The following is a 27,833-nucleotide window of genomic DNA, read 5'->3' on the forward strand; positions in this document are numbered from 1 at the left end:
TTTGAAGAACAGTAATTCTACCCCCACTGGCTTGTAGCTTTATTTGAACCTCTGTTAATAATGAAACACATTCACTACTGAAGCAATCTCAAGAGATTTAAAAACATATGTTTAACCCTTTGTTGTATCCTTCTTTCGGCAATTCTGCTCCACCAATTTTGCTTTGATTTATATTTATAATTGCTATGCACCAAACTGAAAAATATTTAAAAAACATCACAAAAGGTATTGAAATGAATAAAATACGTTAAAGTATTTTAAGGTGTGAAACACAATTGATCAAAAAAACGTTAGAAACAGGAGCATGCACGGGCTATTTGCCCCCTTAAGATTGTTCTGCCATGCATTATATCATAGCCAATACAACCTGGCTTCAGGACCACTCTCCACTTTAGCCCCATAGTGCTTGGAAGTGGCTGTAAACATCTTCCCTGAATATTTATTTATTTATTTAGCCATACAGCACAGAGTGGCGACTTCCGGCCCTCTAAGTTTACCCAGCAACCTCTGACAAAACTAATTAACCCTAATCTAATCATGGAACAATTTATAATGGCCAATTAAGCTATCCAATACACCTTTGGACTGTGGGAGAAAATCGAAGGACCCAGAGAAAACTCATGCATTCCACAGGGAAGACATACAGACTCTACACAGACAGCACCAGAATTGAACTCCGAACTCTGTAATGGTGCCACGTTAACTGACACGCTACCACGGTATCAATATATTCAATGACTCCATTGTTGGGTAGAGAATTCCAGAGTTAGAATGAATGAGTGCTTTTCAGGTTGAGGGGGGGCATATAATTACTGGAGTCCCCAGAGTTTGGTTCTTGGTCCCCAGTTGTTTCCTATTTGAACTAATGATGTGGAGGAGGGAACAAAGTGGAAGGTTTCCAAGTTTGCTGATGATATTAGAGTAGGTGGAAGTTCATGCTGAGACATCATTATTCTGCATTGGGATAGAAATAGAAGGAGTGTGTTAAAAGCCTTGCAAATAGATTTTAATGTGGGCAAGTGTGTGGTCATATGTTTTGGTAAATCAACAGCTGAATGTGATTTCAATGGAAGGAGACTGCTTATGAATGAAGTTCAGAGGGATCTAGGTGTTCCAATGCATGGATCTCCAAAGGTTAGCAGCAGATCTGGTGACCATCCAGGCCATACTCTCTTCTCACAGCTGCTAATGGGAAGGACGTACAGGAGCCTAAGGTCCCATGCTACACATGGTCAATTAATTCTTATTACTACATTGCTAAAGGGATAGGAACCAGGTTCAGGAAGTTATAATCACTCAACCATCAGGCACTTCAACCAAACAGTAACTTTATTCATCCCAACATTGAACTGATTCTATAACCTGTGGACTTACTTTCAAGGATTCTACAAATCATTTTCTCAATATATATGACTTTTTTTTTTCTTTTCTGTATTTGCACAATCTATGGTTGTCCATCTTTGTTGTGTGCAGGTTTTCATTTATTCTTTTGTGTGTTTTTTTGTGTTAACTGTGAATGCCTGTAAGAGAATGAATTTCGGACATATACGTACTGTATGACATACTTTATACTTTTGTAACAAATTTCCTTTGAACCTTAAATAAAACGACAAATAATATGTTGACTTCTATTGCAAAGAAATTGATGCTCTAAGAACAGAGACATTTTATTAGTCGTACAGTGTTGGCCAGACTACGTTTAGAATATTGTGAACAGTGTTGGTCCCCATACCTAAATAAAAAACAATACTGTATTGCAGGAAGTCCAAAGGAGATTCACCGGACTAATTTCTGAGAGTAGATGCACAAGAGATCCTTGGAGTTTAAAAGAATAAGTAGTGACCTTATTCAAACATATAAGGTCCTAAGAACATATGACAGGGTAAAAGTTGAAATATTTTCACCAGTGGGAAAGTTATGACCAAGAGAAAATAGCTACAAAATAAGTTGTTGATCATTTAAAACTGCTTGGATATTTTTTTTCTCTGAGGTAGTGTATCTCCAGAATTCTCTTGCACCAAGGAGACCAGATTGTTAGATGTATTTAGGGTGGAGATAGAGGACTATTTGAAATGAATTGAGGGTTATGGGTAACTGGCACAGAAGAATTGAGGCCATTATTGATCAACCATTTTGATATGGAATAGCAGGGAAAACTTGGAGGCAAGTAGCCTATATCTGCTCCTATTTTCTTATATTCAATTTATTACCCCCTCAAGGAACTCTAACAATGTTAGGAATAAAGTAACCAAGCAATCTGAAATGAATTAGATGAGACACCTAACTGTTAAAATAGAGGATAACTTACTTTAACAGTAAAAGCAGATTTTCACATACTTGGCAACATGTTTCATTAACTGCATGCAGGATTAAGATATGGTTAATCATAATGGAGGAGAGCAAGGATTTAAAAAGGGTCACTTTAGAAATTTACTGACAAACAATTTGAGAAATGTTCTGCCATGTTGCAAAAAAATTTAGATGCAATAAAATTTCCAGCATGACAACAGCCATGTGAACTAATCAAACTATGTTGGCATTTGCATTCTTTTGATTCATAACTTGCAGATTTCCCTTAAGGTTACTATGAATTGAAGATCAGTCTCCTGCAGATGACTGAGGCAAACATCAGATATTACTTAAATAAGGAAAAAGGCTGCTTAACTATGCAACATCATCAAAGGTGAAAGGCATTTGTTACATTTGTGGACATTAAGGTAAAATTAGCAACTTCGCACTCATTTCAGTTTGGCATCACAGCAGATAATCTGCAATTTTCCTTTATAAATACATAAAAGCTTCTCAACTCAAGAAAAAATACAGCTAAGGTGAAAGTTCTGATTTTAACACACTGCCATCATTAGATTTCCCACTTTTCCTCATTTAAAACCTTGCCTTTGTTTCTTGAATAGGATAATTTAAAGTTCAAGAATTATGAACTGAGACAAATCAGTTAAATTTTCTATAATTAACTTTCATCAATCTTTCTTTCTAATCCTCATGCAATTAATGTGTCATGAATATGTTCTGAATAGCTATCTCTTCATTTAAGATTCCTGAATTGTACTTTTTCTAACTACACATTATTCTGCACCACTTATACAAAGATATGTGCACACTTCCCTGATATTTGGTGAACTATGGAACGTACTCTCAGAACCGTGCCCATCTAGATAAGACTTTCCTGGCTTTTATTAGTCCACCTCACCCTATTGATACAAGTTATCTATGAACCTAACTACTGATTAAACAATTAAAGAGATTTTGATCAGATCTTTTAAACAGAGTTTTGTCATTCACCAGCTTACTTTCTGGCAGAGCTATTTTACTAAATGCCCAAAGCCAAAGCTCTTTTGTCATGTTTCCATAACATTTGGATACATTTAGAAAAACAGAGGACTATGGGTAACCCCAGGTAACTTTTTTTTATTAATTTATGAGTTTCTACAATGCAACAAAAACAATTTAAAAAAGAGGTTTATAGTGCAAAACAAACATATATGTACAATTCATAAGTTAAGGAAAAGCACCCATAGTAAAATCGTCAAATAGTTACCACCCCACCCTCCTACTACTCAACATCAAGCCAATCTTCTCAGCAACTTTTCTATATATCGTAACTTTTATCAACACAGAGCTGTATTTATAAAAAGGTATATTGCCTACTACCTGAGCAAAAAAAAACGTAAGTCTTAACCGAAAGAAGTTGGAAGTAAGGGATTTAAATGCAAAAGAGAGAAAAGGAGGAATAAACCCTTAATCTAAACAGGAATTATAAAAATATTCAAGAAAACTTCCCCACACCTTTTGGAACTTTATGTCCAAATTTAGAAATGAATAATGAATCTTTTCAAGGTCTAAGCAGGACATAATGTCTCTGAGCCATTGAGCATGAGTGGGTGGGGCAACATCTCTCCACCTAAGAAGGACTGCATGTCTGGCCAAGAGAGAGGCAAAAGACAATGTACGATGTTTAGTCGGACTCAGATGTGTGTCAACTTCTCCCGAGGTGCCAAAAAGAGCAATCAGAGGGTTAGGTTCCAAATAGCAATTAAGTATATGGGATAAGTTAAAAAGACATCTCTCCAGAATTTCTCCAAGCTAGGACAAGCCCAGTATATATGAATAAGGGAAGCTTCACCCCCTTTACACTGTCACAACAGGGACTAATATCAGGATAGAACTGCGATAATTTAGTTTTAGGCATACGAGCCCTGTGTACAACTTTGAACTGTAAAAGGAAGTGGCAAGCACATAAAGAAGTTGAATTAACTGACTTGATAATTGAATTCCAAACTCGTCGGACAAAGGAAAATTTAATTCATGCTCCCAGGCAGTTTTAATTTTGTCAAAGAGGGCTCGCCTCAAAATTGCTAACTTATCTCGAATAGTGGATATTAAACCTTTACCCTATGGTTCATACAAAGAAACAAGTCCACAACATTCTTACCGGGTACCTCAGGAAAGTTTGGTATTAAAGGGTTGATAAAATGTCTAATTTAGAGATATCTGAAGAAATGAGTGTTGGGTAGGTTGAACTTTACAGACAGTTTTTCAGAAGTTGCAAAGCGATTGTCTATGAAAAGATCTTCAAAGCACCTAATGCCCTTCCTGTGCCGGTCTTGAAATGTGAAATCCTGCATGGAAGGCTGAAAAAGATGATTACAGGACTAGAGAGAGAAACCGTGAAGACCATTATATTTTCTGAACTGAGCCCATATTCTCAGAGTGTGTCTGATGACAGGATTAACAATTGATTTAGGCAGATAGCAAGGAAGTGCGGATCCAAGAAGTGTGGGAATGGAGAGATTCGTATAAGAGTTCAACTCCATTGCCACCCATATTGGGCAGTTAGACTGACTATAAAAGTAAGACCAAAAGGTAAGACAATGTATGTTAGCTGCCCAGTAATATAAATGAAAATTGGGCAAGGCTATACCACCTATCATTTTGGGTTTTTGAAGGTCAGCTTTATTTAGTCTGGAGCATTTGCCCTTCTATAGATAGGACGAAATAATAGAATCTAACGAGTCAAAAAAAGCTTTAGAAATAAAAATTGGTAAAGAATAAGTATAAAAATTTAGGAAAGATATACATCTTAACAACATTAATTCAACCTATCAGAGACATAGACAGGGGTGACCACTGTACTAGACTCTGTTTTGTATGGTTTAAAAGATGTGAAATTTTCTCCAAAAAGACACTTATAATTCCTTGTTACTGTAATGCCAAGGTAAGTAAATAGATTATTTACTACTTTAAAAGGGAGGTTATGAAATTCTGATATTTGCGCTTCTCCATTTATTGGAAAGAGTTCCCTCTTATGTAAATTAAGTTTGTATCCGGAAAGCTGGCTAAATTTGTTAAGGAGTGAAAACATTGGGGATAAGCTAGGTAATTTCTAAGGTAAGGACATGTTCGGCACAGCTTTGTGGGCCAAAGGGCCCGTATTGTGCTGTAGGTTTTCTGTTTCTGTTTTTAAGCTTATGAGCTGACATAAACGCATGTCCATTATAGAAGCAAAACTAGTAACAAAATAAGACAATTGTAGCAATATGAAACCAAATACATAAGTCAATACATTAAAAACTGAGTCATCATTAGGGGATGCCAGAAAAATACTCCACATGCCTTTATAATATCGACATGGGATTTGATGGAAGTGTAGAGTTGCAATCACTTGAGCCAAGTATGATGTTCTCCACAAGGGTTGTCTAGTGTCCTCGGGTGGCTGTAGAGGCCGATCTGGGATCCACATATTCTGGTGCAGTGTGGGCAAGATAACTGGTGGCTGTGGTTAACAGTTAATGTTTCGGTGTTTTGGCTGTTCCACAGGTAATAACTTCCTATCACAGACACATCAGACAACAAATTCAGCTGAATATGTTATTTTTTTTCTACATGCTCTGGTCTGATCCACAAGAAGATTTGAAATGTAAATGCTTTTGGAAGTAATTCTGAGAGGTATGTCTTTTTCTCTCCCAAAAGATTCCATCTTCTAAATTAAATGGCAGATGCCATCTCTCTGGCCCTAGTATCAATTGTTTGGCGACAATAAAGTATAAAGTAAAAATAATATGAACATTTTAAGACTTTAAAATATGGCACCAGTTTAAGGTAGCAACTTACTAAATTAAAATAAAACAATTAACTACATTAGAAACTTTATTTTGCTTTTCATGTCTTCTTGAACAAGTTACAAATTACATTTAAATGCAGAGAAATTTCACAATGTGCCAACTTAGGATTCACTTTTTAAAAATAAAACCACAATCTCATTATCAGTTGTGCTTACTACAGTGAGCAAGAATTAATTTATTGTTCAATGATTAACTGGGGAAGAAAATGAACTTCCCATTCAAGGCAGCATGTTAGTTTTCAACTGTTCTGCTCTCCCCATAAAATACTGACTCTTTTTTGGAGGACAATCCCAAGGATGTTGGCTACCCAAAAAATTAACCTTAATTAAAAAGTAAAGTTGTTCAGAAAAAAAACATCGAGTCCTTCCTTTCATACATAGTGAAACAGTATGGAACAAAAGTTGCTGTGTACACAGCACTACTAAAAAATTTGAGATTTGAAATGCTGTGGGATTGGTATATTACACTTACATTTCTGAGCACATTAAAATTTAGCTATCCTCCTCAAAGATTTACTTTTTTCAAATCTTCAGGAAGTATACGCCCCTTCTTTCTTGCCTTGTTTTTCCTTCGCTCTATTGCAGCCTCTTTCTTTCTCTTTAAGTTTGTTTTCCTTCTATCTTGGCGTTGCTGCATCTTCTCAACAACATGCTCGGTTCGCTTTTCCCAGCGTTTCTGTCGCTGTGATTTGAGTTTTTCCTTTCTTTTCAATGAAGCCTTTAACATTTCTTCATTGTCCTTAATTTTCAGACCTTCAGCTTTGTACAGAATGTTCGTCCACTTCATTTTTGTTTCTACTTGCTTTGCTTTATTTTCATCTTTACTTTTTAATTCTTCAATCTTATTCTTATGGGCCTCCAGCCTAGACAAAAGTTGTTTGTAGTTTCTGCCAGTCAAAGGTGTAATGCCACCTTTAATGCTCCTTTTCTTCTCTTTCTTCTTCTCTTTCTTGTCTTTAATTGCTTCACTAGTCACTTCCACTTTGTTGAAGATTATCTCAGTTTCTACTTTCTCAGTTTTGTCTTTCTTCTCTCCATTCTGAGTTGTTACCACATTGCTCTCCTGAACAATATTCTCCTCTTTCTTCATCTGTAATTCCTTCCTTTTCCGTTTCTTCCTTTCCCTCTCCTGCTTTCTCCGCAGACGTTTCTTCTCTACTTCTTCAGACGACAAGCCTTTTTGGTTGCCCTGAAAAGCAGCAAGAAACAAATCTCTTAATAAAAGGGAAAAGGTAATAAATGGACATCTTTGAGTAATCATTGGCTTAAATCACTTACGTGACCCAATACTTAAAATTGCTCAGTTTTCAACTAAAAAATAAGTACTTTCAATCCTTCAGTGCCAATTCATTCCAGTATAGCTTTTCAACTTAACTAGGTCCTTACCTTCAACTCCAGTTTCCACAATGGATCATCTTACACTTCTCTGCTAGGGGCAACGAGACACACACACACACACTTCAGCTCACTTACGCCATGCCGACCTGGTCACCTGCCTACTCCCGATTTCATCCAACACCCCCCACCCCCGCCATGCCTCTCTCATCCAAATTTATCCAAACTTTTCTTAAATGTTACAACTACAACTTCTAGTGGCAGCTCACTCCACACGCTGAGTGAGGAAGTTCCAAGAGAGCAGGAATCTCTCTTCGCAGAGGCTGGCAAATCACTGGATTTCTCCATCCCAGAAGGTTGTGGTAACTGATCACTGGAGGTATCTAGGGAGGGCATAGATACATGTTGAATGGTGAGCTGACTGAGGGTCCAGGGAAATATCTAACTCCTTTCAGCAGTTTGAAGGGATTGCATCCTTTGTGACTTCTTCGCACGCTCCTCTGTCGCTGCTCACCACTGTACGCCATGTTTCCATGCAATTGGAAAAGGTCCAATGCCTGTTCTTTCATTCCTCTTCCTACTATTGTTACATGCTCAAGGAGATCTGTTTGTTTTTTGTGAGAATGCTGTAATGGTCTTTTGGAGGGCACCTGATGTGATTTTCCCACCGATGTGAGGTCACATGATGACATGTGCCCTGTGACTATATAAGGGTCGACTCAGGTGACGCAGTGGGTTTTTGAGTTTGTAGATTTCCAGGTAGAACGTATTGTGCCTCCGTTTCTGTTGCGTGTTTGTTCTTGTGACCAGTTTCATTTTTAAAATGGAAGGTGCGTTCTCTTACAAGATATTGCATTTGGACTGGATTTGTGGCTGGAAGTGCCAATTTACTCAATTCCGACAGTTTTGAAGGGAGAGTGAAGAATTCATCGAAGTGAAGGACCGAGAGAAGTCGGCATTGTTTGGCAGTTTAATAAAGGATCGACCTTATTGAGTCTTCGTTGAAGAGAACCTGCATTGAGATAACCCTTGCAATAGCGCAATGAGTTCATGCACAAAGGCTCTCTCTCGAAAAGGAATTTAAGGTCAGTTGATTTAAACTGTTTATTTTCGGCATCGGAAATCCTGCACACAGAACCGGCAGTAAAGGTGCGTTGGTGAAGAAATCGTTCTCCAGAGAAGTCTCTCCCAATTGAATATGTAAAACTGTTGGACTTTCTAAGTTATCGCTTTAAGAACTCTATCTGACTGTATCGCTTTAAGAACTGTTTTCGCATTTAATGCTTTAAGAACCAGAGCCGAGTGGAGTTGATGAACGGCTGCATACCTGTTAACCTCCGGTTAAAGTTTTCCTTTGTTTTTTTCCCTATCGTTTATACGTGTTTAATAAATGTTCAGTTGTTTCTATAAAACCAGTCTCCATTAATATTCATTGATGCCGGTTACGTAACATAATCTGTAGGGGCTCGCGGGAGATGTTCCGATTTTGAGTTTAAGTGCTGGTAATTGCCATTTTGATTTGGAAAAGGGAATACCCGATTTTTTTGGTTTGATTTGTGTGTGTGTTGTATTCGGCAACAATGAATATTGATGAGTTTTTGAAGACGCCTGACTCAGAATTTTTAGAGAATGCGAGAAAACCTGTGGAATTGGAGATTGCTAAGAAGTTGGATATTAAAGGGATTACGAGAAATTCTACCAAGGCTTTCATACAAAGAAAAATCACTGAACATTATATTAATTTGGAATATTTTGAGGAGGAGGTGTTAGAGAAGTTTCCAATGAATAATCTGGAAATGCAGTTGCATCTTGAACGGTTAAAGTTTGAAAGATTTAAAGTAGAAATGAAAGAAAGAGAAGCTGAAAGCCAGAGGAAATTTGAGCTAGAGATGGAGAAAATAAGGTCTGAGAATCAGTCTTCTGGTTCTACAAAACAATTCATTGCGAGTTGTGAGATTATTTTGAATCCTCCATTTAATGAAGCTGATGTGGACACATATTTCCAACATTTTGAAACAGTTGCTCTGAGTTTAAAGTGGCCGAAGGACCAATGGCCAGTGATGTTACGAAGTGTAATTAAAGGCAAGGCACAACAAGTTTATACAGCTCTAGATGCTGATCAAGCACTGGATTATGATATTGTTAAAGAGAATATATTAAAAGCATACGAGATGGTTCCGGAAGCGTATAGAGAAAGACTTAGAAGTTTAAAGAAATCGGTGGAAAAAAACTTGTGGAATTTGCCTATGAGAAATCTGTGTGTTTTGAGAGATGGGTTTCCTCTAAAAATGTGAATGGGGAGTATAATAAATTAAAAGAGCTGATTTTGCAGGAGGAATTTAAAAGGAGCATTCCTGTTGAAGTGAGAACATACTTAAATGAACGGGACACTGCTACATTGCAGGAGATTGCTAAATTGGCTGATGAGTATGTTTTAATTCACAAGAGTAAATTTTCTCCAGGTAAATTTTTTAAAAGGAAAACTAGCACAGCGAGTCAAGGTAAATCAGAACTTAAATCTGAAGTTAGTGAGAAAAGTAAAGATGAAGGGAGACATGTGAAGGAAAGACATTTTGGTATTATTTGTAATTATTGTAAGAAACCTGGACATGTAGTGGCTAACTGCTTCCGATTGAAACGGAAAGAGAAAGAAGTGGCCCCAGATGCTTGTGTGCAGCATATTGGAAAACCTGTAAAACTACAGGGTTTAGAAGATATTAATGAAGATGTGTCAGAGTCTGACCAAGTTAAGAAGGGATATGAGGCTTTTATAACAGAAGGATTTGTATCCTTGAAAGAAGGATGCAATGCAGTACCAATAAGGATACTTAAGAGATACTGGAGCTTCACAATCACTAATATTAGATAGTGTAGTGATGAGTCTGACACTGGTGAGGTAAATTATATAAGAGGAGTAGGGAGTGCCCTTATGCCAGTACATTTACATAGAGTAAATTTAAGGTCAGAATTTGTTACAGGGGTTGTTAAAGTAGGACTACAATCCAGTTTACCTGTGAATGATGTTTCTCTTTTGTTAGGGAATGATTTAGCAGATGGACAAGTTTTTCCTGAAATGCATTTGACAATCAATTCAAATTCTGAGGAACCACAGAGGGATTCTAACACAGATTCTTCCTGTGTTGTAACAAGAGCTATGGCTAAAAAGACTGATGTAAAGGATTTGGTTGTTACCCATGACAGTTCAAATCAAGATTCGAATTTTGAGGATGTATCAGAAACTTTCTTACCTACCTTATTTGATCAGGATTTTGGTGGTAAGTCTAATCAGGAAGATTTGTCTTTATCTTGGAAGGAGATGATAATGGAGCAGGGTAGGGATCCTGAGATAGTTAAATTAAAAGAACAAGCTCTTCCAGATAGTGAAATTGAAAAAGTACCAGTTGGGTATTATTTTGAAAAGGGGGTATTAATGAGAAAGTGGAGATCGCCTACAATTCCCACTAGTGAGGAATGGGAAGTTAATCACCAGGTTGTTGTTCCTAAAATTTACCAAAATGAAATTTTGACTATGGCTCATAGTATTCCTTTGGGTGGTCATTTAGGGGTAAAGAAAACTATGAACAAAGTTTCTAAACATTTTTATTGGCCTGGTTTAAGACAAGATGTGGCAACATTTTGTAGAACGTGTCATACATGTCAAATTGTTGGTAAACCTAATCAGGTTACTCCAGTGGCTCCACTACAACCAATTCCAGTATTTGGTGAGCCGTTCTCAAAAATCATTGTAGACTGTGTAGGTCCTTTGCCAAAAACTAAAACTGGACATCAATATTTATTAACTATTATGTGCACAGCGTCTAGGTTTCCAGAGGCAGTACCTCTTAGGAATATAACAGCCAAAACTGTGACAAAAGCTCTTATAAAATTCTTCACTTACTTTGGGTTGCCTAAGGAAATAAAATTACTTCCTTGATCTGATTGTACGTCTGGGTTGTTTCAGCAGATAGTTTATAAACTGGGAGCAAAGCAGATTATTTCCTCAGCCTATCATCCAGAATCACAAGGAGCCTTGGAGAGATTTCATTCTACACTAAAAACTATGATCAGGACATATTGTGTAGAAAATGAAAAGGATTGGGATGAAGGTATACATTTACTACTTTTTGCAGTCAGGGAGGCAGTACAAGAGTCATTAGGTTTTAGTCCTTTTGAACTTGTATTTGGACATAGAGTTCGAGGAACTTTGGCTTTGTTGAAGGAACCGTGGATTAATAAAGAAGTACACACTAGTTTGTTAGATTATGTTTTGAAATTTAAAGACAGATTGTACAAAGCTTGTAGTTTGGCTAAGGAAAATTTAAAGTTAGCTCAAGAGAAGATGAAGACATGGTATGATAAGGAAGCTAGGATGAGGTCATTTAAGCCTGGAGATAAGGTGTCAGTTCTTTTCCCAGTGCAAACGAACCCATCACAAGCAAAATTCCATGGTCCTTATGAAATTAATCTAAAGTAAATGAGGTGGATTATGTGGTAAAAACCCTAGATAGGAGAAAGACAACACAGCTCTGTCATATAAATATGATAAAACCGTATTATGAAAGAGAAGTTGCTATTGTGACTGTTAAGGAAAAGGGTTAAGGAAATTAAACCTCAATTTAATAATCCAGTTTAATGTTACAGGAGTACAATATTTTGATCACTCATTTCAAGGGTAAAGACAATGTGATCGCTGACTGTTTGTCTAGATGTTAAATGTACAATGAAAATTTGTTTTTTTTTTGGAGTGATATTTTGTTATTTGTAACACTCTTACTGTACATTAGTTTGTAAAGGGCTGAAAGATTGTATATATTGTGTATTTTGTAAATTTTATACCTTTATTTTTTTTTTGTATAAATTGTTAAATTTCTGTTCTTCAAGAGACCAAAAATTTTTTTTTTTTTTTTTGGAGGGAGGTGTTACATGCTCAAGGAGATCTGTTTTTTTTGTGAGAATGCTGTAATGGTCTTTTGGAGGGCACCTGATGTGATTTTCCTGCCGTTGAGGTCACAAGATGACATGTGCCCTGTGACTATATAAGGGTCGACTCAGGTGACGCAGTGGGTTTTTGAGTTTGTAGGTTTGCAGGTAGAATGTGTTGTGCCTCCGTTTCTGTTGCGTGTTTGTTTTTGTGACGCAGTTTCATTTTTAAAACGGAAGGTGCGTTCTCTTAGAAGATATTGCATTTGGACTAGAAATTTGTGGCTGAAAGTGCCAATTTACTCAATTCCGACAGTTTTGAAGGGAGAGTGAAGAATTCATCGAAGTGAAGGATCGAGAGAAGTCGGCATCGTTTGGCAGTTTAATAAAGGATCGACCTTATTGAGTCTTCGTTGAAGAGAACCTGTATTGAGATAACTCTTGCAATAGCGCAATGAGTTCATGCACAAAGGCTCTCTCTCGAAAAGGAATTTAAGGTCAGTTGATTTAAACTGTTTATTTTTGGCATCGGGAATCCTGTGGACAGAACCGGCAGTAAAAGTGCGTCGGTAAAGAAATTGTTCTCCAGAGAAGTCTCTCCCAATTGAATGTGTAAAACTGTTGGACTTTCAAAGTTATCGCTTTAAGAACTCTATCTGGCTGTATCGCATAATAAATGTTCAGTTGTTTTATAAAACCAGTCTTGATTAATATTCATTGTTCCCGATTACATAACACTATCCAGGGACCTAACAAGTACTTCCACATGAAACTGTTCACTTACTCTTCTCTCAAATTAGTACTATGCTTTTCTGTGTTTGTAATGTGGCTTCTGCTGCATTGGAGAAACTCGGAGAAAGATTGGGTGCATCTGCATTCAATCCACAGGGTAATCCTGAGCTTCTGACTACCTACCACTTTAACTCACTATTCAACTCCAACCCTTCTGTCTGTGTCCTCCTGCACTATTACAAGGTCCAATTACAAGCTTCAGCAACAACACCATCTTTTGTCTTGGCCCATTGCAGCCTTCTGCCCTTAGATCACCTAGACAATACAAACACCTATGTCAGGATGCTGTTCATTGACTATAGCTCGGCATTTAACAGCATCATTCCTACAGTCCTGATCAATAAGCTACAGAACCTGGGCCTCTGTACCTCCTTCTGCAATTGTATTCTCAAATTCCAAACCGGAAGACCACAAACTCTGCGGATTGGTAGTAATATCTCCTCCTTGCTGACTATCAACACTGGCTCACCTTAGGGATGTGTGCCTAACTGTCTCTATACCCATGACTGTGTGGCTAGGCATAGCTCAAATGCCACCTATAAATTAAATTTGCTGATGATGTTGGCAGAATCTCAGATGGAAATGAGAGTGCGTACAGGAGTGAGATACACCAGCTAGTTGAGTGGTGGCACAGCAATGTCAGGAAGACCAAAGAACAGATTGTGAACTTCAGAAAGGGTAGGATGAGGGAACACAAACCAATCCTCATAGAGGGATCAAAAGTGGAGAGAATGAGCAATTTTAAGTTCCTTGGTGATCTGAGAACCTAACCTGGTCCCAACATATCAAAACAACTATAAAAAAAGGCAAGATAGCAGCTATATTTCATTAGGATTTGAGATTTGGTTTGTCACCTAAAACACTCAAAAACTTCTACAGATGTACTGTGGAGATCATTCTGACAGGTTGTATCAGTGCCAGGATCGAAAGAAGCTACAGAAAGTCGTAAAATTAGTCAGATCCATCGTAGGTAATAGTCTCCATAGAATCCAAGACATTTTCAAGAAGCGGTGCCTCAGAAAAGTGGTGTCCATTATTAAGGACCCCCACAACCCAGGACATGCCCTCTTCTCATTGTTACCATCAGGAAGGAGGTACAGAAGCCTGAAAGCACACACTCAATAATTCAGGAACACCTCCCCCTCCATCATTTGATTCCCAAATGGGCATTGAACACATGAACACTACATCACTTTAAAAAAATTTGTTTTTGCAGTATTTTAAATGTAACTATTCAATATACACACACACACTTATTGTAATTAGTATTTATTTTCCTATACCATCATCTATTGCATTGTACTGCTGGCACGGTTAGCAAATTTCATGACATATGCCAGTGATATTACACCTGATTCTAATACTGAATTCTCCAACATTAGATAGTTTACTGTAAACTTAAATTTTGCCAGACCAAATAATCACACCACACATAAGTCTTTACTTTAAACTCTTCACCAGTTTATTGTTCGAGCTCAGCTGGCGAGAAAACTCAAAGCCGAACATCAAAGAGACAGAGTTTCTACCTGTCTCCCTGGCAGCTCAAACGAGCTTCTGATTTAATAAGCTGGAATGCTACAATTTATAGGACTAACAGACAAAGGACACTTAGTTACCATGATAATCCCGCCAAGTCAGTTAGAGCAAACTTAATTAATTAGATGAGAGTACACTAAATCACAGGTTTTAATTACAGACAAGTTCTTGCCTTATCAGTAAAACTTGAATAGACAAGAGGTGGGAACATAGATCAATATGTGAACTCATAAGGCATGATGTATGCAGCATGTGTGAATACAGCCCACAGATCGTTCTCAAAGGGTTCACTCAGCTGCGAGTTGTTTTAAAAAAAAGGCAGATTCTGCCCGCCCCCCCCCCCCCCCACCAGTCAAGGACAGTCTCTCCAACTTTTCAGAGAACAGAGCATACACAAGCTGGCACCTAATTTTAACCCACTATTTACCAGAATCAGAGAATCATTTCTTACTTCCCCAACACCCTTAAACTTCATCATTACTATTTCTGTCTGTATCAGAACCAGACATTTCTGCCTTTCATTTTTTGCTCAGCTTGTCTTTTTCTATTGGTAAAGACCAGCCTGCTGGCTACGTTCTACAGCCTTGCAAAGCATCATACAGAAAAAGCAGCATAGTCTGATCCTAACTGTTACATCAACTTACTTGGTCTCATGCTGTCAGGTATTCTCTTCCCCCATCTTCTCTGCCACTGAAAAGTAAATCACTTTCCCTCTTTCCCTGGTTTGACATGAAATATTACAGATGGCACTTGAAGTGTCAAGTTTTTCCAGCACTGTCTATTTATATTTCAAACTTCCAGCACATGCAAGTTTTGATTTTCCTAGTTTATCCAATCTTATCAAAATTCTAATTAAATTTATTATCAAAGTATATATCAGCTTATAGTACTGTGAGATTCATATGAACAGGACTTTCATATGAAGAAAGACTGAACTAGGCTTGTACTCGTTGGAATTTAGAAGATTGAGGGGGGGGGATCTTATTGAAACGTATAAAATCCTAAAGGGATTGGACAGGCTAGATGCAGGAAGATTGTTCCCGATGTTGGGGAAGTCCAGAATGAGGGGTCACAGTTTGAGGATAAAGGGGAAGCCTTTTAGGACCGAGATTAGGAAAAACTTCTTCACACAGAGAGTGGTGAATCTGTGGAATTCTCTGCCACAGGAAACAGTTGAGGGCAGTTCATTGGCTATATTTAAGAGGGAGTTAGATATGGCCCTTATGGCTACGGGGATCGGGGGTATGGAGGGAAGGCTGGTGCAGGGCTCTGAGTTGGATGATCAGCCATGATCATAATAAATGGCGGTGCAGGCACAAAGGGCCGAATGGCCTACTCCTGCACCTATTTTCTATGTTTCTATCTTGCAACACATCTCTCTCAAAGCATACTGTGAACTGCATCTTTTGCATTAACAACCAACACACCCAATGATGTGCTGGGGGCAGTCCGTAAGTATTGCCACAAATTCCAACGTCAATGTAACATGCCAAGAATATTGAGAACACAAGCAGCATCAACAGAAGACAACAGCAGCCAAACAAGCCCCTCCCCCCCCCACACAGACAGGCTTCCAATCCCAAAACAGGCAGCCACCTTTCTTTCCTTATGGCTGTAATTTTGCAATCCCAGTTGTAGTTTAATTAGAGCTATTATTAAACAAACATCAAAAGGTTCTGCTCCCACTCCCATCCTTCAGTAAAATTTAAGGCATTTCAAAATATCATACCTGCCCTTGGCTTTCTTGAATTTTTTCATGCAGTCTCTGACGTAGAATATTTACTGTTGAAAATGAAGTCATGTCCATATTGGTGACCACTAAAAGCAAATCAGAAGTTGTGATTTATAATTGGTGCAGAGTATAAACTTTTCTGTGGAAAAAAATATATATCTGGGGTGAATAGGAATATATTACTCAATGTTAGGGTTCTCACACCTCTTGGTCTTTGGGGGGTTTTGTTCTGTTTTGTTTCAGTTTGAGCAGTTTTGGGTTGTTCCGCATTCACTGACTGAAACACTTTTTTCTCCTTATTCTGCTGCTTTTTTCTTTTCTTCTTCTTAGGTTGTGCTGCATTCACGAATCCATCTCTTTTAGGAACTGAAATGGAAACGCAAGTGAAATAGGACTTGAACTTTGTGGAATCAACAGCACAATGATTAACAATATCACCCGGACATTTCTGTAGATCAGATCTCAAACTCTGTCAAGTCAACAGAAACTAATTTCAAAGAAGTGTTAGAACACTGGAAGATGATATTCAGCCAGCAAACCTATATCAGTCCCTGAAACACCAACATCGATCATTAAGATCTATCCGAATATGTACTTCTGAAGAGCAAATTCCCCAAAACTAACTGCTCTTTCAGCAAGGAAACAATTCCCCGACACAAACAGCTCCATTTCCCAGCTTCTTCTGCAGTCTAATTTTCTGTTTTAAAACCCAAACCGATTAACTTGCACATTTTGCAATCCAGCACATCTAACATGATTTTTCAAGTTCATTTTATTGTCATTCAATGGTGTACACGTATACCACCAAACAAAACACTAAACTCTTCAGGCTTCAAGCCAGGTAGAGGTATGGATTATAACCAACGTTTCAATGACAAACTCTGCCATCTTCATCAGGAACGATGTCTGGGCATGTCTAGTCCAGTGGATAAGTACATGGATGAGAGAGGTATGGCGAGAGCTATGATCCAGGTGTGGATCAATGGAACTAGATGAGTAATTGTTGGGCACATCAGTATAGGCAGGAAGGACAAAAAAAAAAACTATTTACTTTAACCTAAGTTTCCTTCTTTTTGAAAACACTGGCTGTAAGCTTATAGATGCTTAAGTCACTCAGTAGGGCCAGAGACGGCAGATGCCATCTCTCTGGCCCTATGTTCCTCCTTAGAACACCCGGAGAATAAAGACGCATACGTAAGGCTCCTTTTCATTGACTGCAGCTCCGCCTTTAATACCATCATTCCAAATAAACTGATTCCTGAGCTCCGGAACCTGGGCCTTAGCACTGTTATCTGCAGCTGGATCTTCAACTTCCTCACAGACAGGACCCAGGCTGTAAAAATAAGGGACAAGCTCTCCTCTACAATCACTCTGAGCACTGGTGCCCCACAAGGCTGTGTACTCAGCCCCCTGCTGTACTCACTGTACACCCATGATTGTGTAGCCAAGTTTCCATCAAACTCAGTATACAAGTTTGCTAATGATACAACAATTCTAGGCCATATCTCGGGTAATGATGAGTTTGAGTACAGCGAGGAAATTAAGAACCTGGTGGCATGGTGCGAAGACAATTACCTATCCCTCAACGTCAGCAAGACGAAGGAATTGGTTGTTGACTTCAGAAGGAGTAGCGGACCGCACGACCCAATTCACTTCGGTGGTCCGCAAGTGGAACAGGTCAAAAGCTTTAAGTTCCTCAGGGTCAATATCACAAATGACCTGACTTGGACCAACCAAGCAGAGTTCACTGCTAAGAAGGCCCACCAGCGCCTTTACTTCCTGAGAAAGCTAAAGAAATTTAGCCTGTCCCCTAAAATCCTCACTAATTTTTATAGATGCACCGTAGAAAGCATTCTTTTAGGGTGCATCACAACCTGGTATGGAAGTTGTCCTGTCCAAGATCAGAAAAAGCTGTAGAAGATCGTGAACACAGCCCAGCATATCACACAAACCAATCTTTCGTCCTTGGACCCACTTTACACCGCACGCTGTCGGAGCAGTTCTGCCAGGATAATCAAGGACACGACCCACCCAGACAACACACTTTTCATCCCTCTTCCCTCCGGGAGAAGGCTCAGGAGCTTGAAGACTCATATGGCCAGATTTGGGAACAGCTTCTTTCCAACTGTGATAAGACTGCTGAATGGATCCTGACCCGGATCTGGGCCGTACCCTCCAAATATCCGGACCCGCCCCTTGGTTTTTTTGCACTACCTTACTTTCCATTTTCTATTTATGATTTATAATTTAAATTTGTAATAGTTACTATTGATTTGTACTCCAGGGAGTGGGAAGCGCAGAATCAGATATCGCCGTGATGTTCTAGTATCAATTGTTTGGCGACAATAAATTATTTATCAGGGAGCACCTGTGGAGAACTTACTCGACTATTTTCCTCCATAAATGCCACCTACTTTTATTTATTTCGTTCCAGAATCTTGGTTGTTGCTCCATATTCGAGCATCTGCAATCTCTTGTGTTTCTTTGGCTATAAGTTTGTTTTCTCTTCCCATCATTTACTACTGAATGCCTTAATATAACTTCGCAAATACATGCTTACCAAACTTTCGATTTCGTGCCTCCTGGCTCTGGACGGCACATACTTTGCTTCCTAAACTCTGTATGTACTTGTCTTTCGCAGCAAGGGTCAAGGCATCCATTGTGAACTGCAATCTACCCAGGCTCATATACCTGCGAGCAGAGGGAAGTAAATGCAGTCAGTCAGCACACCGTTCAATATACGTGATAGAAAGAGAACGAGAACAAGTCGAGTTTTTCGAAGTTAAAAAGTACCTCAGGATACCTGTAAAGACTGAAGCTCTCCGGAGATGTCCACGCTGCCAGCCCGCTGACGTCATCGGCATGCTGCTCGCTGAACCCCTTTGTCGCATTCTGATGACGCCACAACCTGCTGAACGTTGACAGTATACGGTGATATAGTGTCTGCTATGACCCCAGACCATTCCTAAAGTTCATTTATTTATTGTGGTGTAGGGCGACAGATATTGTTCGTTTTGGAAACTGTTCTACATAATTCACAAACACCATCAGAGTAGTTGTTTACTTTAAGAGACGGTAACTGACGTAATGACGTCTAAAGTCTCCGCTTTCGGTTTGCAGCTTTTGTTGAGAACATGAACGACTCCCGCATGTTTTATTCACAAAATCCGACAGTAGAGTAGAGAAATGTAGTCATCAATTTGTGAAAGTTAAGTGGGTCAAGTTTGTTGAAGATACACATTCAGGAGTCTGGATGCTGGAGTCTGAGGAACCAGACAGTCTGCTGGGGAGCTCAGCAGTATCTGTGGGAGGAAAATAATGTGAATGTTTCTAGTCAAAATCCTGCACGAGGAGGTTTCCTTCCTTGGCCCCCCTGCCCCGCTCGACCTACTGACTTCCTCCAGCTGATTGTTTCTGTTGAATTTGCTGCTACTTTCTGGAATGTCATCCTTGAGGAATCTCTGCTCTCTTTGCCTTGTTGACCCCGTGTCAACTTGAATTATTAACTCTTATTGCTTTTGTCCACTACCTGACTTGCTGCGCGTTTTCAGCATTTTCTATTTTGATTTGTGGACAGATAAAAGTGTAATACATTAAAATAATATTTTCTAATCGGAGAAGTTCAATATTTAGTGACATTTTTGTCAGCATAATGGGAGAGAAAAATATCCCATCAAAAATTCATTAAACCGTACAGAACAATCCAACGTTACAGAAAAAGTCAAAACGAAAGCAGCTCACGACTATCATCAAGCAGGAGGGTACAGAAGCCTTACGCCCCACACCACCAAGTTCAGGAACAGTTTTTACCCTACAGCCATCAGTATGGGTAACTTTTATCACCACCACTCGGAACTGATTCTGCAACCCACAACCTCACTTCCAAGGAGTCTTTATAACTTATGTTATCAATATTGTTCTTATTTGCAAAGTTTGTCCTCTTTTGCACATTGAGTTTGTCGATCTTTAGGAGTTTATGCCATTTTTAGAATAGAAAGTAGACTGCGGCTGGCGGGTCAGTCAGCTCAATCGGTCTTCCAGAATCCCACAATCCACCGGAAGCCGGCCGGCTTCGTGCGATGAGATTCTCCTCATCAATTTGCCGCGCTGGGAACGCATCACTCTGAGTGTAGGTATCTTAATGTGTCTTTCATCGTTAAATATTGGTGTTTTAATAGTCAGTTTCACTTCATGGAGTTTAGAGAATGCAGAATGATTAAAAAGTCTCTCACCTTTAGAAACCCGAAGGAACTTTTTCCCCAGAGGGGAACTGATCATCTTTGTAGCTTGTCTGGAGTCTTGAAACACGATAGTAGTAAACACCAACTTTTCGTGGCTTTTTAACGTTGACGAAAGGATCCAAGATATTTTGCACGAGCTTTTAGAGCGAATTCAGACCTCGAGTCAAAGGAGCGGTGTTTTAAATGGATTAAATCGATGGAGGGAAGTTTACGGGTGGCCTGGAGTAGGAGTAGGCTGTTGATTGATTGATTGGGTGGGGACATTGGTGTGGAGAAGCCTAGTAGTTTGGAAAGGGTTAGTTTGTAGCCTATGGCTGCAAAGGGGGGGGGGGTTGAGATTGAAAGGGGAGGGCGGGAGACTGTGGAATACTCCAGAAGTAAGGGTAGCCAAAAGAGGGGTGCATCAAGTGAAAGACCTGAAGTAATGAGGGACAACAAATTGAGGAAAATGGGTGAATTAGAGGAATTTATAGTTCTGTATAAAATTAAAGGTCAGAAGGAAGGAGGAAGAGGATTTAGAGCCCTTAATCCTTTGGAAGTGGCAGCAGCATTAGAGAACCAAATAGGTAAAGGATTCCAGGCCAAGATTTTGTCTAATGGATTGCTGAAAATTTGTTGCAAAGATATTGACCAATATAACAGTACTAAAATGGTGGGGAAATTGTTTGTGAAAGTGGAGTGTATTACTCTGAAAGAAAGGAAGGGAGTTAAGTGGGTAGTGTATGGTATTTGGTCTGGCAGGACTGAAAAGGAAATTTTGGACAATATTAAAGGTGGTCGAGTGATTGAAGCCAAATGATTAAAATTGAGAGAAGGTAGTAATTGGGATTCCCCTGTTCTTCTGGTTTTTGCAGGTGATGTTCTTCCAACTAGATTCTATCTTGGGTGCATGTCTTATCAAGTTAGAGAATAAATTAGGCCTCCCTTACGCTGTTATAATTGCCAGAGATTTGGATATGTTGCTGGTTCATGTCGAGGTAAAAGAAGATGTATGAAATGACCATGATGTTAAAGTATGTAAGGCAGCGGTGCCTAAATGCAGTAACTGTGGAGGGGACTATATAGCGGCGTTCAGAGGATGTGAGGATTTTAGTAAGGCAAAGCAGATTCAGGATGTTAGTATCCAACAAAAAATATCATATGCTGAGGCAGTAAAGAAAGTAGATAGAGAGCAAAGGATAAGTAAAGAAAAGATTGGAATGATGGGGAGTCAGTTCATTCTGAGTTCTCCAACAATGGTTCCTTCAGGCATGTTGTTGTTGACTAAAGAGTCTTTTTTTGACATTTGTTGTTGACGTACTGGTCGGGGCTAAAACTACAGCAAAGAGGTCGGATATGATAAAAGTAGTTGTTGGAGCTGCAGAGAGATTCCTTGATATAAAACAGATTTCGCCAGAAAAATTACATGAGAATATGACAGACAAACAATCACTGAATACTTCCCAGTTGTTGGGATCAGAGAGTACGGAGGACCTTTATGTGGATGAAGAGGCTGATAATTAATATTTGGATGTTTTTAATATTACAATGGAATGCAAGAAGTTTATCTGCAAATGGTCAAGAATTAAAAAGATTTGTTGGAACTTTTAAAGACAAGCCTGATTTGATCTGTATACAGGAGACATGGTTAAAGCCTCATTTAGATTTTGTGATCCCTGGATATGATAGTTTGAGAGCTGACAGAACAGGTAAATCTGGTGGAGGGTGTGCAACTTTCATAAAAACAGGACTCCAGTTCAGAAGACTTGATTTTAAATGAGGAGAGGTCTGCTAGGTATAATTTTTCTTTGGCCCATTGGGATGAGTACCAGGAGAAAGCTGTGGATATAATAGAAGAGATTAATAGCGAGGGCTCCATAGACGATTGGAATGAATCCCTCTGTTCTATAATTCATAAAGTTGCTTAGTTGACTATTCCGCTACGGAATGTTCCTAAGGCTCTAGTTCCGTGGTGGAATAAAAATTGTGATTATAGCAGTAAGAAACAGAAATAGAGCTTACAGGAAATTGAGAAAGTACCCAGTGTTAGGTATCGTTATGGAGTATAAAAAGGAAAGAGCAGTAGCAAGGAAGGTAATTAAAAATGCCAAGAGGGATAGTTGGAGAAGATTTTGTGGAACCCTGGGCCCTGAGACACCTATAAAGCAGCTATGGATGATCATTCACAGAATGTCAGGGGATATATAGGAGACCATCTATCCCAGCTTTGCTGGAAGGAGATATTGAAGCTGTAACCAATATCTGTGGACTGTGTTATGAATTGCTTAAGCATTTAGATGACTCTGTATTAATAGAAATTCTAGCATTGTTTAATTCAGTGTGGAAAGAAGGAAAATTACCAGTAGAATGGAAACATGCGGTGATAGTTCCAGTTCTAAAGCCAGGTAAGGACTCGTCTAGTCCTAGTTTGTATCGGCCTATAGCTTTAACGTCAGTGCTTAGTAAAATTATGGAACGAATGGTCACCAACAGACTTATTTATTTTTGAATAAGGGACATTTTGCTGCCTATCAAAATGGTTTTAGAACTGGAAGATCAACAATGGAACCTGTTGCCCTTTTAGATCAAGATATTAAAAAAGCGTTTCAAAATAGAGAAGTAATGGTATGTGTATTTCTAGATATTGAAAGAGCATATGACTCATTATGGAGGGATGGCTTATTAATTAAACTCTATGATGTGGGAATTAGAGGTAGAATGTTTAATTGGATCAAAGATTTCCTTAAGGAAAGGACAATTCAAGTAAGAATAGGCGGAACAAGCTCCAAGTCAGTTAAAATAGGTAATGGTACCCCTCAAGGAAATGTCATTAGTCCAGTTCTTTTTAATATCATGATAAATGATATCTTTGATCAGGTAGGGACAGGATTTGGCAAATCATTGTTTGCAGACGATGGTGCAATCTGGAAAAGAGGAAGAAACATCAAGTATATATTAAGGCAGGTAAAAAAGGCTTTAAGAACAGTTGAGAACTGGGCTAATAAATGGGGTTTCAGGATTTCTGCTTCTAAGTCCAAATACATGATTTTTGGCTTTAGAAGAAAGATTGTGAATTGTGTCTATGTGGTTCTCCACTAGAAAGAGTCAAGGTATTCAAGTTTTTAGGTGTCTGGTTTGATGAAAGACTTACTTGGAGGGTTCATATAGATAAAACAATTGGAAAGTGTGAGAAAATTTTAAATGTTATGAGAAGTATTGCTGGATGCGACTGGGGAGCAGGGCGGGAAACTATGTACTTAATATATCTAGCTATGATTAGATCAGTTATAGATTATGGTTGTATTGCTTATGGTTCCGCTGCTATGGCAATGCTTGGGAAAACTAGGCACTGCAGTCCAAAGCACCACACTCTGTTGTGGAGCTTTTACAACATCAGTCCCGGCGTTATGTGTGGAGATGGGAGAAGTGCCTCTACATTTAAGACGAGTTCAGTTGGGCCTGCAGTATTGGGCAAAACTAAATGGATTCAATCATAGCTGTCCATCAAAGTGTCTTGCAGGGGAAGTTGGAGCGCCAAAGTAAAATTATAAGATACCCATTTTTAGATTTGGTTAATAACTGGGCTGTGAAATTGAAACGTACTGAGGAAGACATAGTTGACCTAATTTGTTTGCCACCCGTCACTTTTTGGCTCTTTCCAGAACCAGAAGTAGACCTATTCCTCCTTTATCAGCTTAAAGGAAGCAGTACAATTTCATCAGCGTTGATCACAAATGAATATTTAAATAATAAATGGGGATCTTATCTGAAGATTTTTACTGATGGCTCAGTGGACCCAGAGAGCAGTAGGGCAGGATTTGGGATGTATGTGTCTCAACTTGGAGTTAAGATGGGTCAACGGGTTTCAGATGGTGTTTCTGTCTTTGCAACAGAATTGTTAGCAATCCTCTGGGCCTTATGGTGGATAGAAGACTCTCGACCACGTAGGGTTATCATCTGTTCGGATTCTGCTGCTGCCTTAGAGGCTATAAAAGGGAGTAAGTCAAAAGCTCGTCCTGACATAGTTATTGAGATTCTCTTAGTGTTGTTTTAGAGTGGGGAAGATGGGTTGTGCAGTTAGATTTTCATGGATACCTGGGCATGCTGGGGTGAAGGGAAATGAAATTGTGGATGGCATTGGAAAGCCTTACAGAGCAAGCAGGTAAAAATTAGAGTTCCCCTAGGCAGAGCAGAATTGAGAAGTAGGATTAAAAAAGGTATAGAGAAGACGTGGCAGGAGGATTGGAAAAATGAATTAAGGGGCAAGCATTATTTTTCTAGTCACCCACTAGTTAAAAAGGTCTCAGACTGTTACCTTTTAAGTCGTAGAGATATGGTGAAATTAACAAGACTTAGGTTGGGGCATTGTGGGTTAAACTATTATTTAAAGAGAATAGGAAAACCTCCTACTGGATTATGTGACTGTGGTAGTCCAGAGACAGTCCAGCATGTTTTGCTGAGCTGTAATCGATACAAAATTCAAAGAAACATGTTGCTCAAGAGGTTATCTGGCTTAAATTTGTTTTGGTTTTCTACTAAATCTTTGTTTGGCCATCAAGAGAATCAACATCTGATTGAAGAAAACGTAACAACAGGAATTCTGCAGATGCTGGATATTCAAGCAACACACATCAAAGTTGCTGGTAAACGCAGCAGGCCAGGCAGCATCTATTGGAAGAGTTTCAGTCGACGTTTCAGGCCGAGACCCTTCGTCAGGACGAACTGAAGGAAGAGTTAGTAAGAGATTTGAAAGTGAGAGGGGGAGGGAGAGATCCAAAATGATAGGAGAAGACAGGAGGGGGAGGGATGGAGCCAAGAGTTGGACAGGTGATTGGCAAAGGGGATATGAGAGGATCATGGGACAGGAGATCCGGGGAGAAAGATGGGGCGGGGGGAACAGAGGATGGGCAAGGGGTATAGTGAGAGGGACAGAGGGAGAAAAAGGAGAGTGAGAGAAAGCCTCCAACCTGATGGCATGAACATTGACTTCTCTAACTTCCGCTAGTGCCCCACCTCCCCCTCGTACCCCATCTGTTATTTATTTTATACACACATTCTTTCTCTCACTCCTTTTTCTCCCTCTGACTATACCCCTTGCCCATCCTCTGGTTCCCCCCCCCCCCCGTCTTTCTCCCCAGACCTCCTGTCCCATGATCCTCTCATATTCCCTTTGCCAATCACCTGTCCAACTCTTGGCTCCATCCCTCCCCCTCCTGTCTTCTCCTATCATTTTGTATCTCCCCCTCCCCCTCCCACTCTCATATCTCTTACTAACTCTTCCTTCAGTTAGTCCTGACGAAGGGTCTTGGCCTGAAACGTCGACTGTACCTCTTCCTACAGATGCTGCCTGGCCTACTGCGTTTACCAGCAACTTTGATGTGTGTTATCTGATTGAAGAGTTTATTATTCAGTTTATACGTGAGACTAGGTTGTATTTGAGTTCCTTGGAATTCTATAATTAATTATACATCCTGCGGAGGGCTGTAATATGCCTAGATGCGTCTAAACAGCCGGAAATAGAAGAAGAAGGGAAGTATACGTGCCAGTGGGAGGTGGTATAGCTGCAGAAAAAAATGAGTTCCTGTGTCTGGGTGAACTTGTGTGTGTAGATAAATAGGAGTTTGGTTTTTGATTGAATGTTAGATGATATTGTAAGGTTACGTTGCCATGTGGAAGAGAAAGAGGGAGCTGATATTCTGCAGTGGAAATTAGTTTTTTAAAAAGGTTTTCAATCAGACTGTGTAGCAACGTGCCTTAGAATAGGGTTTCACTTTGAATGTTAGTGATCAATTGCCACAATTGAGAATGTGTGGATGTTGATGGGAAAAAAAAACATTATTCCCTATCTTACATTGGCCAGAAAAGAATTAGCAGCTAAAAGTCATTTTGTCAGTGAGAGTAAACCTGGTCTTGATCTTGATTCTGAACCATAATTGTGGGGCTGAAGTCTTATAAATATATGTTGAGCCTAGCACATTTCCTTCCCTAATGGACAATAGTTAACTAAATATGTTTTTGCAACAACTCAGTAGTTTTGCAAGCATTTCAAGGGTTGAGCAGTATCTGTGAGAAGAAAGGAATTATTGACATTTGAGTTTGAAGTACCAAGAGCCTTTATAAATGGGAAAGGGGGCGGTGGTTGGATAGGTGCCGGACTAGCAGATTGAAGGGTTTGGGTGAAGGGTGATGGGCACAGGTGGTGGGGGGAGAATGGAGGCAGGGGCTGGTGTTTGATAAATGGTGGCAGACAGAAAACAAGTGGCAGATGGACTGGGAGGGTGATAAGCAATGGCTACTGACGCTGGAATCTGAAGTAATGAATGTACCGTTAAGTAAGAGTGAAAAGCAGAGAGGGGAAGGAGGGTGGAGAAAGAGCCAGTGAGTGAAGCATGTGGGTAGTAAGTTGTTGGACTGGAAGGGGAACTGCAGGCTGAAGTGCAGTGTATGATAGGAAAGGGGACAAAATAGAGGGGGTGAAGGAGAATCAGGCAACCAGTGGGTTATAGAATGTGAGATGTTATTTGTCAAGTTTGCATTGGGCCTAACTGGCAGTGGGGAAGGCTAAGAAGGGCAAGAGGTCAGTGTAGGAATGTGAATGGGAAGGGGAATTGAAATGGTACGTAACTGGGAGCTTACATTGGCTCTGGCGGACAAGAGCACAAGTGCTCTGCAAAATGGTTGTCCAGTGTGTACTTGATCTCACTAATGTAGAGGAGGCCACGTTGGGAGCACTGAATGCTGTGGGTGAAGTTAGAGGGGGTGCGTGAATCTTTGAGTCCTGCTGAGCTTTGTACGAGCTGCTGAGATCTCTGCATAGTGGCAAGGAAGGAGGTGTAAAAGCAAGTGATTGCAGGGTCAATGCCAGTGGTCAGGGAGGACCAGGTGGGGAGGGGTGAACAAACCAGTGAGTCACGGAGGCTGGAAGGCGGAAAGTGTAGGGAGGAGAAGATGTGGCTTGTATTGGGGTCTCAGTGCAGGTGGCATGATGTACTGAGTGCAGAGGCAGGAGGGATGAAAGCTGAGGACGAGGGGAATTCTATTTCTGTTCTCTGCGGGGAGATAGGGTGATAACAGGAACAAAGGAAATGTGAGAGAAGGCTTCATCAACCACACCAGAAGGGAAACAACATTTCTTGAAAACGAGGTCCTGGAATGGAAG

General features: G+C 39.6%; 2 protein-coding genes across 9 annotated transcripts in view; one reads left to right on the forward strand and one right to left on the reverse strand.

Moving 5' to 3' along the window:
* Positions 1-3,417: 3,417 nt before the first annotated feature.
* The window catches only part of surf6 (surfeit 6), a 74,752-nt gene continuing 50,336 nt past the window's right edge, over positions 3,418-27,833 (reverse strand). Inside the window, exons 1-6 of one of the 4 annotated variants that reach the window (XM_072280909.1) lie at positions 20,687-20,772; positions 19,248-19,365; positions 19,015-19,145; positions 16,659-16,820; positions 16,452-16,540; positions 3,418-7,328 (exon numbers count right to left, since the gene is read on the reverse strand). In XM_072280909.1, the coding sequence (XP_072137010.1) occupies positions 6,645-7,328; positions 16,452-16,540; positions 16,659-16,820; positions 19,015-19,145; positions 19,248-19,365; positions 20,687-20,732 (1,230 nt within the window). In that variant the 5' untranslated portion in view covers positions 20,733-20,772 and the 3' untranslated portion in view covers positions 3,418-6,644. Of the gene's footprint in view, positions 7,329-16,451; positions 16,541-16,658; positions 16,821-19,014; positions 19,146-19,247; positions 19,838-20,686; positions 20,773-27,833 lie in introns of those variants that run through there. The other 3 variants (XM_072280907.1, XM_072280906.1, XM_072280908.1) reach the window with 3 other exon arrangements.
* Positions 20,482-27,833, forward strand: part of LOC140211252 (uncharacterized) — a 44,539-nt gene continuing 37,187 nt past the window's right edge. For 2 of the 5 annotated variants that reach the window (XM_072280910.1, XM_072280913.1), the window contains exon 1: positions 20,483-20,583. The gene's annotated coding sequence lies outside the window, so the exon portion shown is untranslated. Of the gene's footprint in view, positions 20,584-27,833 lie in introns of all 5 variants that reach the window. The other 3 variants (XR_011889406.1, XM_072280912.1, XM_072280911.1) reach the window with 3 other exon arrangements.

The sequence above is a fragment of the Mobula birostris genome, chromosome 16, assembly GCF_030028105.1.
Source record: "Mobula birostris isolate sMobBir1 chromosome 16, sMobBir1.hap1, whole genome shotgun sequence".
NCBI lineage: Eukaryota > Metazoa > Chordata > Chondrichthyes > Myliobatiformes > Myliobatidae > Mobula > Mobula birostris.